Below are 12812 nucleotides of genomic sequence, written 5' to 3' on the forward strand. Positions count from 1 at the left end.
CCTGCAATTCCTGTAAGGTGTTCATCTCAGAGACCCAGTAGAAAGATAGGGGAAACTGATGCCTTGGACTTTGTGCAATTGTGCGTGATCCCAAAAACGGTGCTGATTTATAACACACTTAAGTTTTCACTAAGATACTATTAAAATCACCCAAGTCAACAAACACAAAATAAGTGGCAAATGTGAAAATAAATTTAATACCTTTTCACAATGTTTTGGCATCAGCGACTTTCTCTTCTCGCATTACCAATGACTTTTCACTCCAATCAGAAATCCAAAAAACATACTAAAACTTTCCTTGTATTTTTTGGGGGGGTCTACTTGTCAGGTTTTAATCAACATACTCATGTAATTGATTATCTTTTACATAATTAAAGCCTTTTTATTCATCCTCACTGGAGGACATTTTTTCACTGCTTTTATAAAGAAAGGAAGGGAGAGAGGAAGGGAGGGAAACGTCAGTGTGAGAGAAAACACTGACTGGTTGCCTCCCGTAAGCCCCTTGACAAGGAACTGAACCTGATACCTAGATACATGCCCTGATAGGGAATCAAACCCACGACCTTTCAGTTACAGGAAGATGCTCCAACCAACTGAGCCACACTGGCTGGAGCCGTAATTCAAGCCTTTTATAATCTAGAAAATTATTTGTGATGTTTACTTTCAACTGTATTTGCCTTTCTCTTCAATTCAAGAGCACTGTTAGCTTAATTTTTGAACATGGAATTATTTTTTCAATATTTACTTCTCAATCTTGATAGTCTCAATTGGACAATCTTACAAAATAATCTTGAAAGTCAATACAATGCTTCCAAAATGTATTGTAATGAAATAAATGCATCCCTTTTTATAAGGTACATCTGAATGTTGTTCTCTATCAAAAAGTAGTCATTGATACTCAAATTCATCTCTCTGAGATTTCATTTATTAATAAAAATGGTTATGGCTAAGTCTCAGATGTCTGAAGTAAATCTATTTAATCCAGCCTGCCAGTTAAACTACTTCTATTTCTAATTCTAAATATAAATACTTATGTTTAGAAAAAATGAAGAATACCAGAGACAATCATCATCTGAGGCCTCCTTTCAATTATTCTAAGCAATAAGTGCCAGTGGAGTTCTAAAAGATTCTTCTTCAGGTAGAAAACCAAGAAAATGCTATTTATATATTCCTGGTTTATAATCATCATAGATCTAAAATTTGGCTCAGAATCCAGGTCAATGTAAAAAGAAATGATTTAACATCAAAAAATACAGGTGCAGCTACAATTCAATTACATATTTCCTTTCTATTTGGAGGGTGTGTCTTTGTTCTCACAGGTGGGCGAGTTGTACTTTAAATTTTCAACAAAGAGAATCACCACATTAAAGAACTCTAGACATTCCTACAACCAAAACTGTAGCAATACCCATGCAGCTTTCAGAGAGATATTATAGGCTTTAATCTCCTGTTCATCTGTACTCAACACATTTGGCAAAGTACATGAACAGCAGAAATGAAAGCTATCATTTGAAAACAAAGCTTAGGAGAGAAGACTCACCTAAAATATCGAATAAACAACAGCTGATAAGAATTTACAGTCCATTCATTTTTTGAAAGAAAATGGACATAACATCAGGCATTCTGTTTCTGTTTTAAGTTTTTTAACTTACCTAATTTTAGTTTTGCCTCAATGAAGAAAATAAAACAATTACGACCCAGATAAGAACTATAATTTTAAACCCAAACTGCTCATTTTTAATCTATTCATTTCCCTTCATGTATAAATGTGCCTTTTACCTCTGGTGTTTTATTAGTTTAGCAGTCACAACTCACACAAAACACACAGATGGTCTTAGAAACAGCAAAAGTTTCGGATATTACAACTTCCTAGCATATGGAACACTATCATGAATCATCATTTTGGCAGCATTTAAATGATTTTGAAATATTTATACATTAACATTTTGGCATCATTTCATAGTCATAGGTTATTACAACATTAAAGTGTTTTATGCCTGTTTGGGGGTGGTCCTTATGATATTGACCGTAAACGGTTAGTATGTGGGGGGACTGGTACTGGTTATTAACAGGATAGCACCCTCTAGACAGCCAAAAGTAAATGAAGGCCCTGCAATAAATTAAACATAATTGCATAAACCATAACTTTTTTCAAAGTCAATACAGGATACAACAAGATGTTCAAAGATTTTTTTAAAAATGAAATTCACAAGAGTGGTTTTAAACTGTTAATGTCACAAAAATGTGCAGATATGAAACAAAATACACACACAAACCAAAAGCTCTTGGTGAGTTTCATTCTCCTGCTTTTAAATAATATGTACATGCTGATGACTCCCACATTTGTCAAAATAGGCTACGTTAGTCTGTGGTAAGGAATTCTCTGTGACTTAATACAACGAAGATTTGCTTCTCATTCACTCTACGTGCGCATCATGGGAAGCCAGATGTGGGGTGGAAAGTTCTGCTGCACATGACTCCGGGGCCCAGGCTCTCTGGGTGGCCTCCCTGTTAGAACTTCACTACCTGGAACACATGCACTTCTTGGAGGCCACATGGAAAAGAACGTGCTGAAGGCTCACTCAGTAGTGTTTACTATCTATAATTTCCACTCATAGCCCATGAAGCTGAACTAGCCAAATTGGGCTGCCCTACAGCAAGGAAGCTGGGAAGCAGAGACTTTCATCTGCCCAGAAGGAGGGGCGGGTTGCACAGTAATAAGTACTTGTTAGGTCTACCACAACTCAATTTTTTCTCCAGCCTCAACCTCAGCTCTGAATTTCTGACTCATGTTTCCAGTGCCTATTTGACATTCATAGACATCTAATGAGATTTCTTTTTTTTTAAATTTCAATCATTGTATCTAATGAGATTTCAAAATCATAATGTCTAAAGCTGAGCTTTGATACCTTCCACTCCAAATCTTCTTTTTCTACATAATGCCATCTCAGTTAATGGCATCGCTATTTTTTCTGCTGCTGGGACAAATGCATTACAGTAATCCTTCATTCTTCTCTTTCTAACAAGCCATGTCCAATACATTAGCAAATTCTGAGAGCTATTGCCTCACAGCAGATCCAAAATCTACTCTTCACTACCTCTCCTCCTAGCAGACTGGTCCCAAACACCATTTGCTTCTTGCCCAGACAGCTGAAAAAACTCCCATCTTGCTTCACTGCTTCTGCTACTAATCCTTCAGTGCCTTTGCAAAACAGCAGAGGACTGTGTGGAGAAACCTCTGGTGCTTTCTTTACAACTCCCTCAGGAGATAAGCCAAAGTACTTACAAGGCCCATAGGGTCTACACAGTCCACTCTGGCTAGTTGTTACTCCTGATGCCATCTCTTCCAAATCTCAACTTTACTTACTCTATTCAACCCACACCAACAACTTTGCTCCTTTTTGAATCTGTAGTTATGCCCTACTGTAGGGTCTTTAAATTTACTGTTTTTCCACTTCGACTACTTTTCCAAATACCTGGAAGTTCCCTCCCTCAATTTTTCTTCAGTCTTTTTTTTTTTTAAGATTTTATTTATTTATTTTTAGACAGAGGGGGAAGGGTGGTAGAAAGAGTGGGAGAGAAACATCAATGTGTGATTGCTTCTCATATGCCCTGCAATGGGGATCTGGCCTACAACCCAGACAAGTGCCCTGACTGGGAACCAAACCAGCGACCCTTTGGTTCACAGGCCGGTGCTCAGTCCACTGAGCCACACCAGCCAGGGCAATTTTTCTCCAGCCTTTATGTGAAGTATCCTCTGGTCATCCTATTTAAATCTGAGATTCTTCCCTAAACCTAAGTCACCTGTGTACCCCATATTACTTTATTGTTTATAGCACTTACTACAGTCTAATGTACTACATATTATACTATCTATTTTGGTTCTACTTGCACCTTCAGTCACAGAATATAAACTCCACAAGGGCACTTGCTAGTAGCTATTTAATGCTGCATCTCCAATGCTGAAAATTTCTGTCATTAATTTGTATTAAACACAAATAGGTCATCAGTAAAGACATGGGGGAGAAGGATAATAATGGTTTTAGTGTGTGTGAATCATTAGGTCAGGGAAATGGGAGTTAAAGATAATGATAATTAAATGACTTAAAATGTTTTTAAGAAAAAAAATTATCTAAATTTTGTATAAGTCTGAAAGGAATCTGTTAACACTAATAAGAGAAGCATTTGTTCCTATCCTCTCCATTCCCCTGCGCTCTTGTCTCCATTTCCCAAAACTGATGTTTCTGACTGTATAGTTCACTCTGTAGAACTATAAAAGAATGCTTAAAAGTGCAGCTACATTATTCTTACCCCAAGTCCTTGAATTATAAAAATCCTTTGAGATACTAATTTTAATTCAGCTCAGTTCAGGATAAATGCCTGATTTTTTTTCAAGCTCCCTAAAACCTTGTCTACCACGACCTCCTCTATTTTTTGTCACTTTAATTCTCATGCTAATTTGTTAACTGGTTGTTCATAAATACTGCAAGCATAAATAGGAATATGTTGTCCTGTTATAACCTTGTTTTTCTACAAGTTTAGCACACACATTCTCCTGCGTAATTTGGTCAATGAATTCACAATGGACAGAACGTGTGTGCAGAACACAGACAATGGCAAAGGGAAACATTTGTACAATGACAGAATCAATGAGAGCTTGGTTATTTAGGTTGTTTAGTAAATAATTTTCACAATACAAAAGTGCAAAGATAAAGCAAAGAGTCACAGAGAAATCATTGACATCAAGAAGTAAATGCATCACTACTTACTACTCTGCTTGTATCACAATGGAATTTTGAAATCTAATAATCTAGTCACACAACTTTATTGTAGAATGAGTAAATCCATCAATAACCATCATCAGATAAGATTTTATTTTTCAGAAACAATATTAAACTCTACAAAACAGAAAGCAATTAAAAAAGCAGACATAGAAAAAATCCTGAAGTCACTTTTAAGAGGCCCTATGGAAATATACTAAGTGACTGATTTTTTTTTTACAATTTTTACTGTAACATATGGAAGTGTGACATGCCCTGAGTTATGACAGTCATTAAGTCATATATAAAACTGTTAACTTTTAGACATTAACACAAATTAAAGTTTTCTTTTACTAGTCTTCAAACTGAGTAATGTATATTTTCCTCACTTATTTTCATGTCCATACAAGGAAAGTTAAAATATATTTATTTTAAAAGAAAAATTAAAAACAGGAGATAATAAATGCAACACTTTATTAAAAGAAACACTCTTGTCAGGCATCTCAGTTGGTTGGAGCATCGTCCCAATATGACAAGGCTGCAGGTTCGATCTCTAGTCATGACACATATGGGAAGCAACCAATGAATGCATAAATAAGTGGAACAACAAATAAATAAGTGTCTCCTTCCCTCTGTCTCCCCTCCTTCTTGTCTTTCTCTAAGATCAATAAATTAAAAGAAAAAGCTTCATATTTTTCCTTTGGTGAAGAAATACATGGTTAGATCTCGATGTGTTCCTCACTGCTAAGTCCAATACTCACAGTTATTCTTTCATCTTTATCATCCAGTGGAGAGCCATCTTTCTTCCATGAAATGGTGGGCTCAGGATGGCCTCGTGGAGGCTGACATTCCATCACCGCAGGCTCCCCCACGGCCACCATGACATCGGAAGGATTTTGTCTGAAGTCATCCCGTAATACTGCAGGAACAAGATTAAATCATTACACTCAGTAGTATATATACAATCCTTATCACTAAAATTCAGTAAAAAAAAAAAAGTGGTGTAATAAACTAGTACTAATAGCTATCTCAATGAATTTTGGAGAATCTGCACCTACTTATAGACATATGCAACTGAATAAAGATATCTAAACTTGTGCACACACATGGCAGGGATGATCTGATATTCTTCACAGACCAGTGGGCTAGTGTATTTTGCTGCTTGATGCCCTCAAAGTTATGATTTGGATTATCTTTAACTTGTATTTCTTCTCTGCTTACTGCCTACATTTCCTCATCCATGTGCTAATGAATATAGCTGAATCCTCTTTTTACTTAAATAACACACTGGGATGATGCTTTCTATTATTAAATGAAGTACATATATTAAAAGCAAAAATAAATATACCTCCACACATTCATTTTACTGAAATATTTCAAATGTATAAGAATATGTCGATATAGTTTAAATATGCTCATTATAACAACTTTAGACATATTTGCAAAGTGAGTACATTCAAAACATTGTGGTTTTCCATTATCACTGAGTGAGGCAGAGTGTTAGAAGGCGCCAGTAACAACAACAGCCCCACTACCAACAAGTCACTTTGTATGTTCTTTATTTTTTGTTCTTGAGGGTTTTTTTTCGGGGGGCGGGTAAATAGCATATCATTTAATTCTTAAACCTGTTCAGGGTAAGAGATATTATTAACAACACTTATATTATTCACCAAATATTTTTGAGGAGGAAACAATTTACTACTGTCATCTCAACTGGACACTAATGTAATATTAACATACTATAAAACAAGCAGTATCATTCACTTAGTGTTTGTTGGAATAAAATATGGAAAATGAACCAAGTATGTAGTTCATACAATAAAACTGTCTTCTGTATCTTGTTGACATCAAGAAATCATGAATTATTTGGCACCAGTTAGTCTTAAATCATAACTCTGGCTTACTAGGCAGGTAATCTTGAACACAACCTCTCCCTATTTACAAAGCAGGTATGGAGACACATACTTCAGTACAAAGTCTAAACTTGTTAGTTATCTTTCTCCCACTCCACTATATCCCAGTGTTCAATAAAATGTGATCAACTTTAGTAATTTAATTTAAGATGGTAATTACAATGTTTGTTGGTATATTAAGTATATAGATTGAAGTGATGAATGTTATCTTTTCAAATCTATTGAACTGAATATTTGATACTACAGTTTTGTACTGAAATTGATATCGTTCCACCCAATGGCATTTCAAAATGTTTTCATTGAAAAAGTACAATAATGTGAAAAGCTAACGCTGAACCTATTACTTCAAAAGTCACTTATATTTTGGTTTCAAACATTGTACAATCTTAGAGGCTTACAACGTTGTGTATTTTTCTCTTGGAATTCTCTACTTTTCCTTCCTCTATGCCAGCCAAGCATACATATGCATTTGAGTAAGTCTTAACATCCACTCACACAAAAACATTTTTTAATGTATATATTGAGAAAACATGGGTACACTATGGCTATGTGGACACTTGGAAAATACTACTTCAATAAGAAGACTTACATGCTCATCTCTGAAAGAAAAGGGAAAGGAAAAGGACAACAAAATATGATTTCACCACACTGGTAATTCTAACTTCAATGCTAAACATTATTTATTAATAAAATAGAAACACAAAAGTAAACCTTGTTGAACTGTTGTTACCACAATATAAAAGAACAGAGTAGAAAGAATTTCAGTTTATAAATTTATATTACAATTGCTAGGTGCTATGAACATACCACAAATAAAATGCAAGGTTTATAAAAAAAAACAAATGAATTGAGTTTAACAAACAGTATGTGCCTTCCTGGACCACATTATTAATCTAAGAAAACACCTCTGAAAACTTTTAACACCCTTGAAAAATACAAAAGTATAATAGTGTTCTAATAAAAATAATTTGAATAATTTTTCTATTTGGTGAGCTTAAAACCAATGGTAACACTATATCTTATTAACAAATTCAGATCATATCTCAAATAAACCAATGAATAATTCAATGTCTTTCAAAATATCAAAGATCTAAGTCAGATAAATCAAAATTTCTTTTCAATTTACTACGTCATTTGAGTTTTTCAGTATATAAAGAATAGCTGACAAGATGTAATCCATTAAAGATTGTTGCTTAGATAATGTTCATGTACTTATTTTTGCAGCTGTGAAGCAGAAAACTCTGGCATTGCCTACAGCTAAAGGCAACCTGCATACAGTAATAAATTTGCATTTTTTTCTCTTCTATAAAAACAACTTTTCTTCTTCAAACTTGTCTTGAACATTTCCTTTTGCGGAAAAAGAGTATGTGTCACATTATAAAACGATATAAGCTTTTAGTTAAATTATCCAATTTTCTTAATTCATGTGTGTATTTAAGTAAATAAAAATTGAATTCAGGTGACTGGCAGCAGCTCTACAGAAAAACACCGACATCCGTAAGTATTCTCGAACATGGCCCTTCTTGGAAAAAGCCTCTCCTCTCCTCTCTAACAGCCCTGTTAATCAAAGTGTACATTAACCTGCCGTGATGTGGTATGAATTGTATGAAATTCTAAAATTTGGAGCTCAGTTTTGAAAAAGAGATTTAATATTAATTTGAAAATAGCAAATAACAAATATAATGTATCCAAGTACAGACTACCTAAAATGGTGATAAAACAAACCATAGTTCTAATATTTTTTTCCATATTTATGTAACTGTTCTATGTTTACAGGTCATGCAGTTTGGCTGATTTCCCAATTTTTTTGTGTGCTGTTAAATTGTAAAAAACATAGTAAGCTTCATTAAATATTTTACTCTCCTGGAAGTTTTTGTCTAAAAAACTAGTTAACTAAAATTTAACCTTTAAAACAAAACATGTAATCATTTGTCTTTCTGAAAAGCTATATATTATTTTAACACAGTTTTCAGAATAAACATGTTTTCAAAAAAAATTCAGAGGTGACATTGCAATCTACTTGGGTAATGTTGAGAAGACAGGGAGGGGCAAAGTGAAAAAATGTCAAAGACAAATTGTTTCAAGTACTGTATAATGGAGAGTTGAATATTTGTCTCCCTCTTTAAGAGCACTATGGGACATTTTAGAACAGAATGAAACATAAAGTTATCAAATAGGTAGGGATCTGTGACATCTAATCCATCCCACGAAATCTAGGCAAGTGAGTCCCAAAACATGTTCCTAGCTTGTGTCATTTGTGAGGCAGAAATCAAAAGAAAACATAGATTTCTAATGCAGCACTCTTTTTTTCAAATTCTCACCAAAAGTTTTTTTTTTTTTTTCATTGCTTTTAGAGAGAGAGGAAGGGGGGGTAGAGAGAGAGAGAGAGAAAAAATCGATGTGAGAAAGAAGCATTGACTTGGTTGTCCTCTTGTTATGTGCCCTGATGGGGGTTCAAACGCACAACCTGGGGATGTGACCTGCCTGGGAACTGAACAAATGACCTTCTGGTCTATGGCGTGATGCTCCAACCAACTGAGCCACACTGGCTGGCTCTAATGCAGTGTTCTTAAAAAAAAAAAAGTACATCATTTTACTGTAAAATGTAATTCTCCTATGGATTAGTCCATAGTATTTCCAACAGATCCACTCCATTACAACAGAAGGCTTCATGTTCAGTGATTGTACAGCAGTGCGCTACAGACTCCTGACTACCTAATTCTGGAATGCCTCAAGTGCTCCTAAAATTAATTTTGTTCCCCAATCATGTGGTGAACATCTGTGAATTACAATGCCTTTGGCTTCACGAATTACAAAATCTCAATGCAGTCAAGGGTCAGAGAGCTTGTGCGATACAAATCTTTTCTTTTGGAAATTAATAATCTCAGGCTCCTCGGGGGTGGAAAAAAGAGTATATTGCATAAATAATAATGATAGTAATGTTGCAATATAATAATAATGTTAGCAATGGCCAATGTTAATTGAACATCTACTATGGAAAGAACCATGCCAAGCATCTACTCATTTAATCCTTATAACAGGTTATGATAAAGTAAATTTATTCATTTCATTTTATGGATGAGTAATTTGTAAATATATATCAGCAGAGCTAAAACAAAGATCTTCAGTCTACCAGGGACTCTTCTCTACAAACTTAGCCACCTGTCTGGTCTTAAGACAATGTTCACAATTCTAAATACATGATACAATCAATATTTCAGCCTCTTTCCATTGGAAAAGAAGTTCAATGAGAAATTTCCCTTTTGACAGTCGACTGGCTAACTTTGACTATAGCCTGCATTCTTGTTCTTGCTCAGATTTTCCATACATGGAAAAGGCCCCTTCAAACTTTCACTGGCATGTTAAGAATCACAACTCATCATTCTAATAATGTATGCTGTGCTAATTGTTCTCAATGATTTACTTTATTTCAGCAACAAAATGATTTAAAAAGTTGCACAATGTGTTTTCATTAAATATGGGCATTTTAATTAGAAGCAAGTATCTTGGGGAAACAGAGGAAGATAATATGCGGTACTGGATTTTTTTCCTAATAAATGACTACTTTTGTCAATAAAATCTTGCAGCAAATAATAGTAAACTGTCAACTGGGGGAAAAATAATGAGATCATTTAAAAATAAGGTACATTAAAGGAAAAAATAAATGAGGAAGTATATTCCCAAAGACAAAGAAACTTTAGAGATGCTCGGTAAATAGCTTAATGCTGTTACAATGATGAACCACCTTAATGGATTTCAAAGTATTAATCACTTTTAATATTTTTGAGGAGAGAATATATTACTTCTATAGCATTTCTAGTGCTCTGTCTAAAAACGTACTTACATGCTGACATAAATAAATGTTATCTACTTTTAAAATAACTATCATTCTTTCATTTACCACATCTGTACTGGGCACATGCTTTGTGCTTGGCACTTATGCTACAACTCTGTCATTGTCCTTGCAGTGAGGTTGATGTAAATGCCAAAGTCAATCAAGAAACAACAATCTCTACATTATCACAAAATGGCAATACAATAGGGTTTTATGGTTGGTTATTTTGTATTCAGATATATGTTTTGGGAGCAAGATTTTTAAAAAGTGTATCATAAAGGCTTTTATAACTATTTACATTCCTACTTTGTAAGCTCACAGCATTATCCAGAAGAGAAAAGTGTTACATGGGGTAAAAATGTGTTCAAAGTTCTCTACCATTTCTGCAAATAAAATAGGAATTTCAAACTTTTAAAAAACATTCCAGCAAAAAAGGTGGTTGCAGAGAAATATACCTTAATTTGTTCGAGAGAAAAACTAAAATAACATGTAAAAAAATGATATTTCATAAGGTATTATCCTCTTATACAATGATCTTCTAAAGCTAAGGAATTTTATTTTATTTTTATTTTTAATTGGATTTATTGGGGTGACACTGGTTACTAAAATTATACTGATTCCAGGAATACAATTCTACAAAGGAATTTGACTTTTAAAATGATGCATGCAGAAAAGGGAATTGGCCAATTGGAGAACATATTTGCCAATGAAATATCCGACAAGGGTTTAATTTCCAAAATATATGAAGACAATATATTGTCTCCCTGGTGTAACTTCATGACTTAACACCAGGAAGATGAACAACCCAATTAAAAAATGGGCAAAGCACCTAACAGACCCTTCTCCAAGGAGGACATACGGATGGCCCAGAGACATATGAAAGAATGCTCAACACCACTAGCCATCAGAGAGATGCAAATTAAAACCACAATGAGATACAACTTCACGTCAGTAAGAATGGCTATCAATAAATCAACAAACAACAAGTGCTGGTGAGGATGCAGACAGAAGGGAACCCTAGTGCACTGTTGGTGGGAATGCAGACTGGTACAGCCACTGTGGAAAACAGTATTGAATTTCCTCAAAAAATTAAAAATAAAACTGCCTTATAACCCAGTGATTCCACTGCTGGGAATATAACCTAAGAATCTTGACATGCAAAATCAAAAGAACTTATGCACCCTTGTGTTCACAGCAGTGCTATTTACAATAGCCAAGTGTTGGAAATAGCCCAAAGCCTATTAGTAGATGAATGAAAAACTGATTTACACAATGGAATACTACACAGCAGAAAACAAGAGCAAAACCCTACCTTTTGCAACAACATGGATGGAACTGGAGAGCATTATGCTAAGTGAAATAGGCCAGGTGGTAAAAGACAAATACTGTATGATCTCACTTATAACTGGAATTTAATGAACAGAATAAACTAGAGAGAATAAACTAGAGAGAGCCAGAGACATGGAAACACTGAACAGACTGATAACTGTCGGAGAGGAGGAGGGAGGAGGAGAATGGTGGAAGGGGAAGGGATTAGTCAAAGTATGGGTAGGAATGACTCATGGACAAGGGGGCGGGGACTGACTATGGATGAGAGGGGTGGGCTGTGTGGAAGGGGGCACAAGGGAAAAAAATGGGACAATTTTAATGGAATAAACAATAAAAAATAAAGTAAAAAAATAAAAATGATGCATGCAAACATCAATTCTATATAGTTAGGATTTAATCATGACTGTTTCCTAAAAATACACACTCACTTTTGTAAATCTGACACATTATATCTATGAACAATCTTGAATAATTATGTCATCTTCTACTTACGTTTTTTATAGGGTGAAATTTATTTTTAAACACAAAATTATGCTGTGGTTAAGATCTTGGAAGAAAATATGCTGGTAAAGGCACTTATTTTCTTAACGACTAGAGCTTTGAAGATTTCGCAAACTGCTTATGCTCTGTCCTAGGAAAGCAGTACTTGCTTTTTTTTCCAAAAGTTATGCACTCTGGAAAGTTATACAGTATGGATGGTTATCAAAGATCAGCCAACTTTAACATGAATGAGCAGCATAGAACATTGCAAATAGGAGAAGCTATTACCAGAATAAAAGTGATTAATGACAATTTATTTGTTTTCGAAACAATCCACATACCCCATTCCTGGTCTTTTCAAGGATAGAATTACTTCCAGACTGGGTCCAAAATTAAACTCCATTCCCATTTCACAGAAACATTAACACCATAGTGGCACTTTCTATGCAAAGCTACAGCTATCTGCAGTCAGTGTTTCATGGTTTCACCATTTTA

At 34.6% G+C, this 12812-nt stretch overlaps 1 protein-coding gene across 8 annotated transcripts in view; it reads right to left on the minus strand.

Annotated features, from left to right (window-relative positions):
- The window catches only part of ROBO1 (roundabout guidance receptor 1), a 1159940-nt gene that overhangs the window by 135749 nt on the left and 1011379 nt on the right, over positions 1 to 12812 (minus strand). For all 8 annotated transcript variants that reach the window (XM_036017943.1, XM_036017942.1, XM_036017946.1 and 5 more), the window contains one exon: positions 5522 to 5679. In XM_036017943.1, the coding sequence (XP_035873836.1) occupies positions 5522 to 5679 (158 nt within the window). The remainder of the gene's footprint in view (positions 1 to 5521; positions 5680 to 12812) is intronic.

This window comes from Phyllostomus discolor, chromosome 2, assembly GCF_004126475.2.
Source record: "Phyllostomus discolor isolate MPI-MPIP mPhyDis1 chromosome 2, mPhyDis1.pri.v3, whole genome shotgun sequence".
NCBI lineage: Eukaryota > Metazoa > Chordata > Mammalia > Chiroptera > Phyllostomidae > Phyllostomus > Phyllostomus discolor.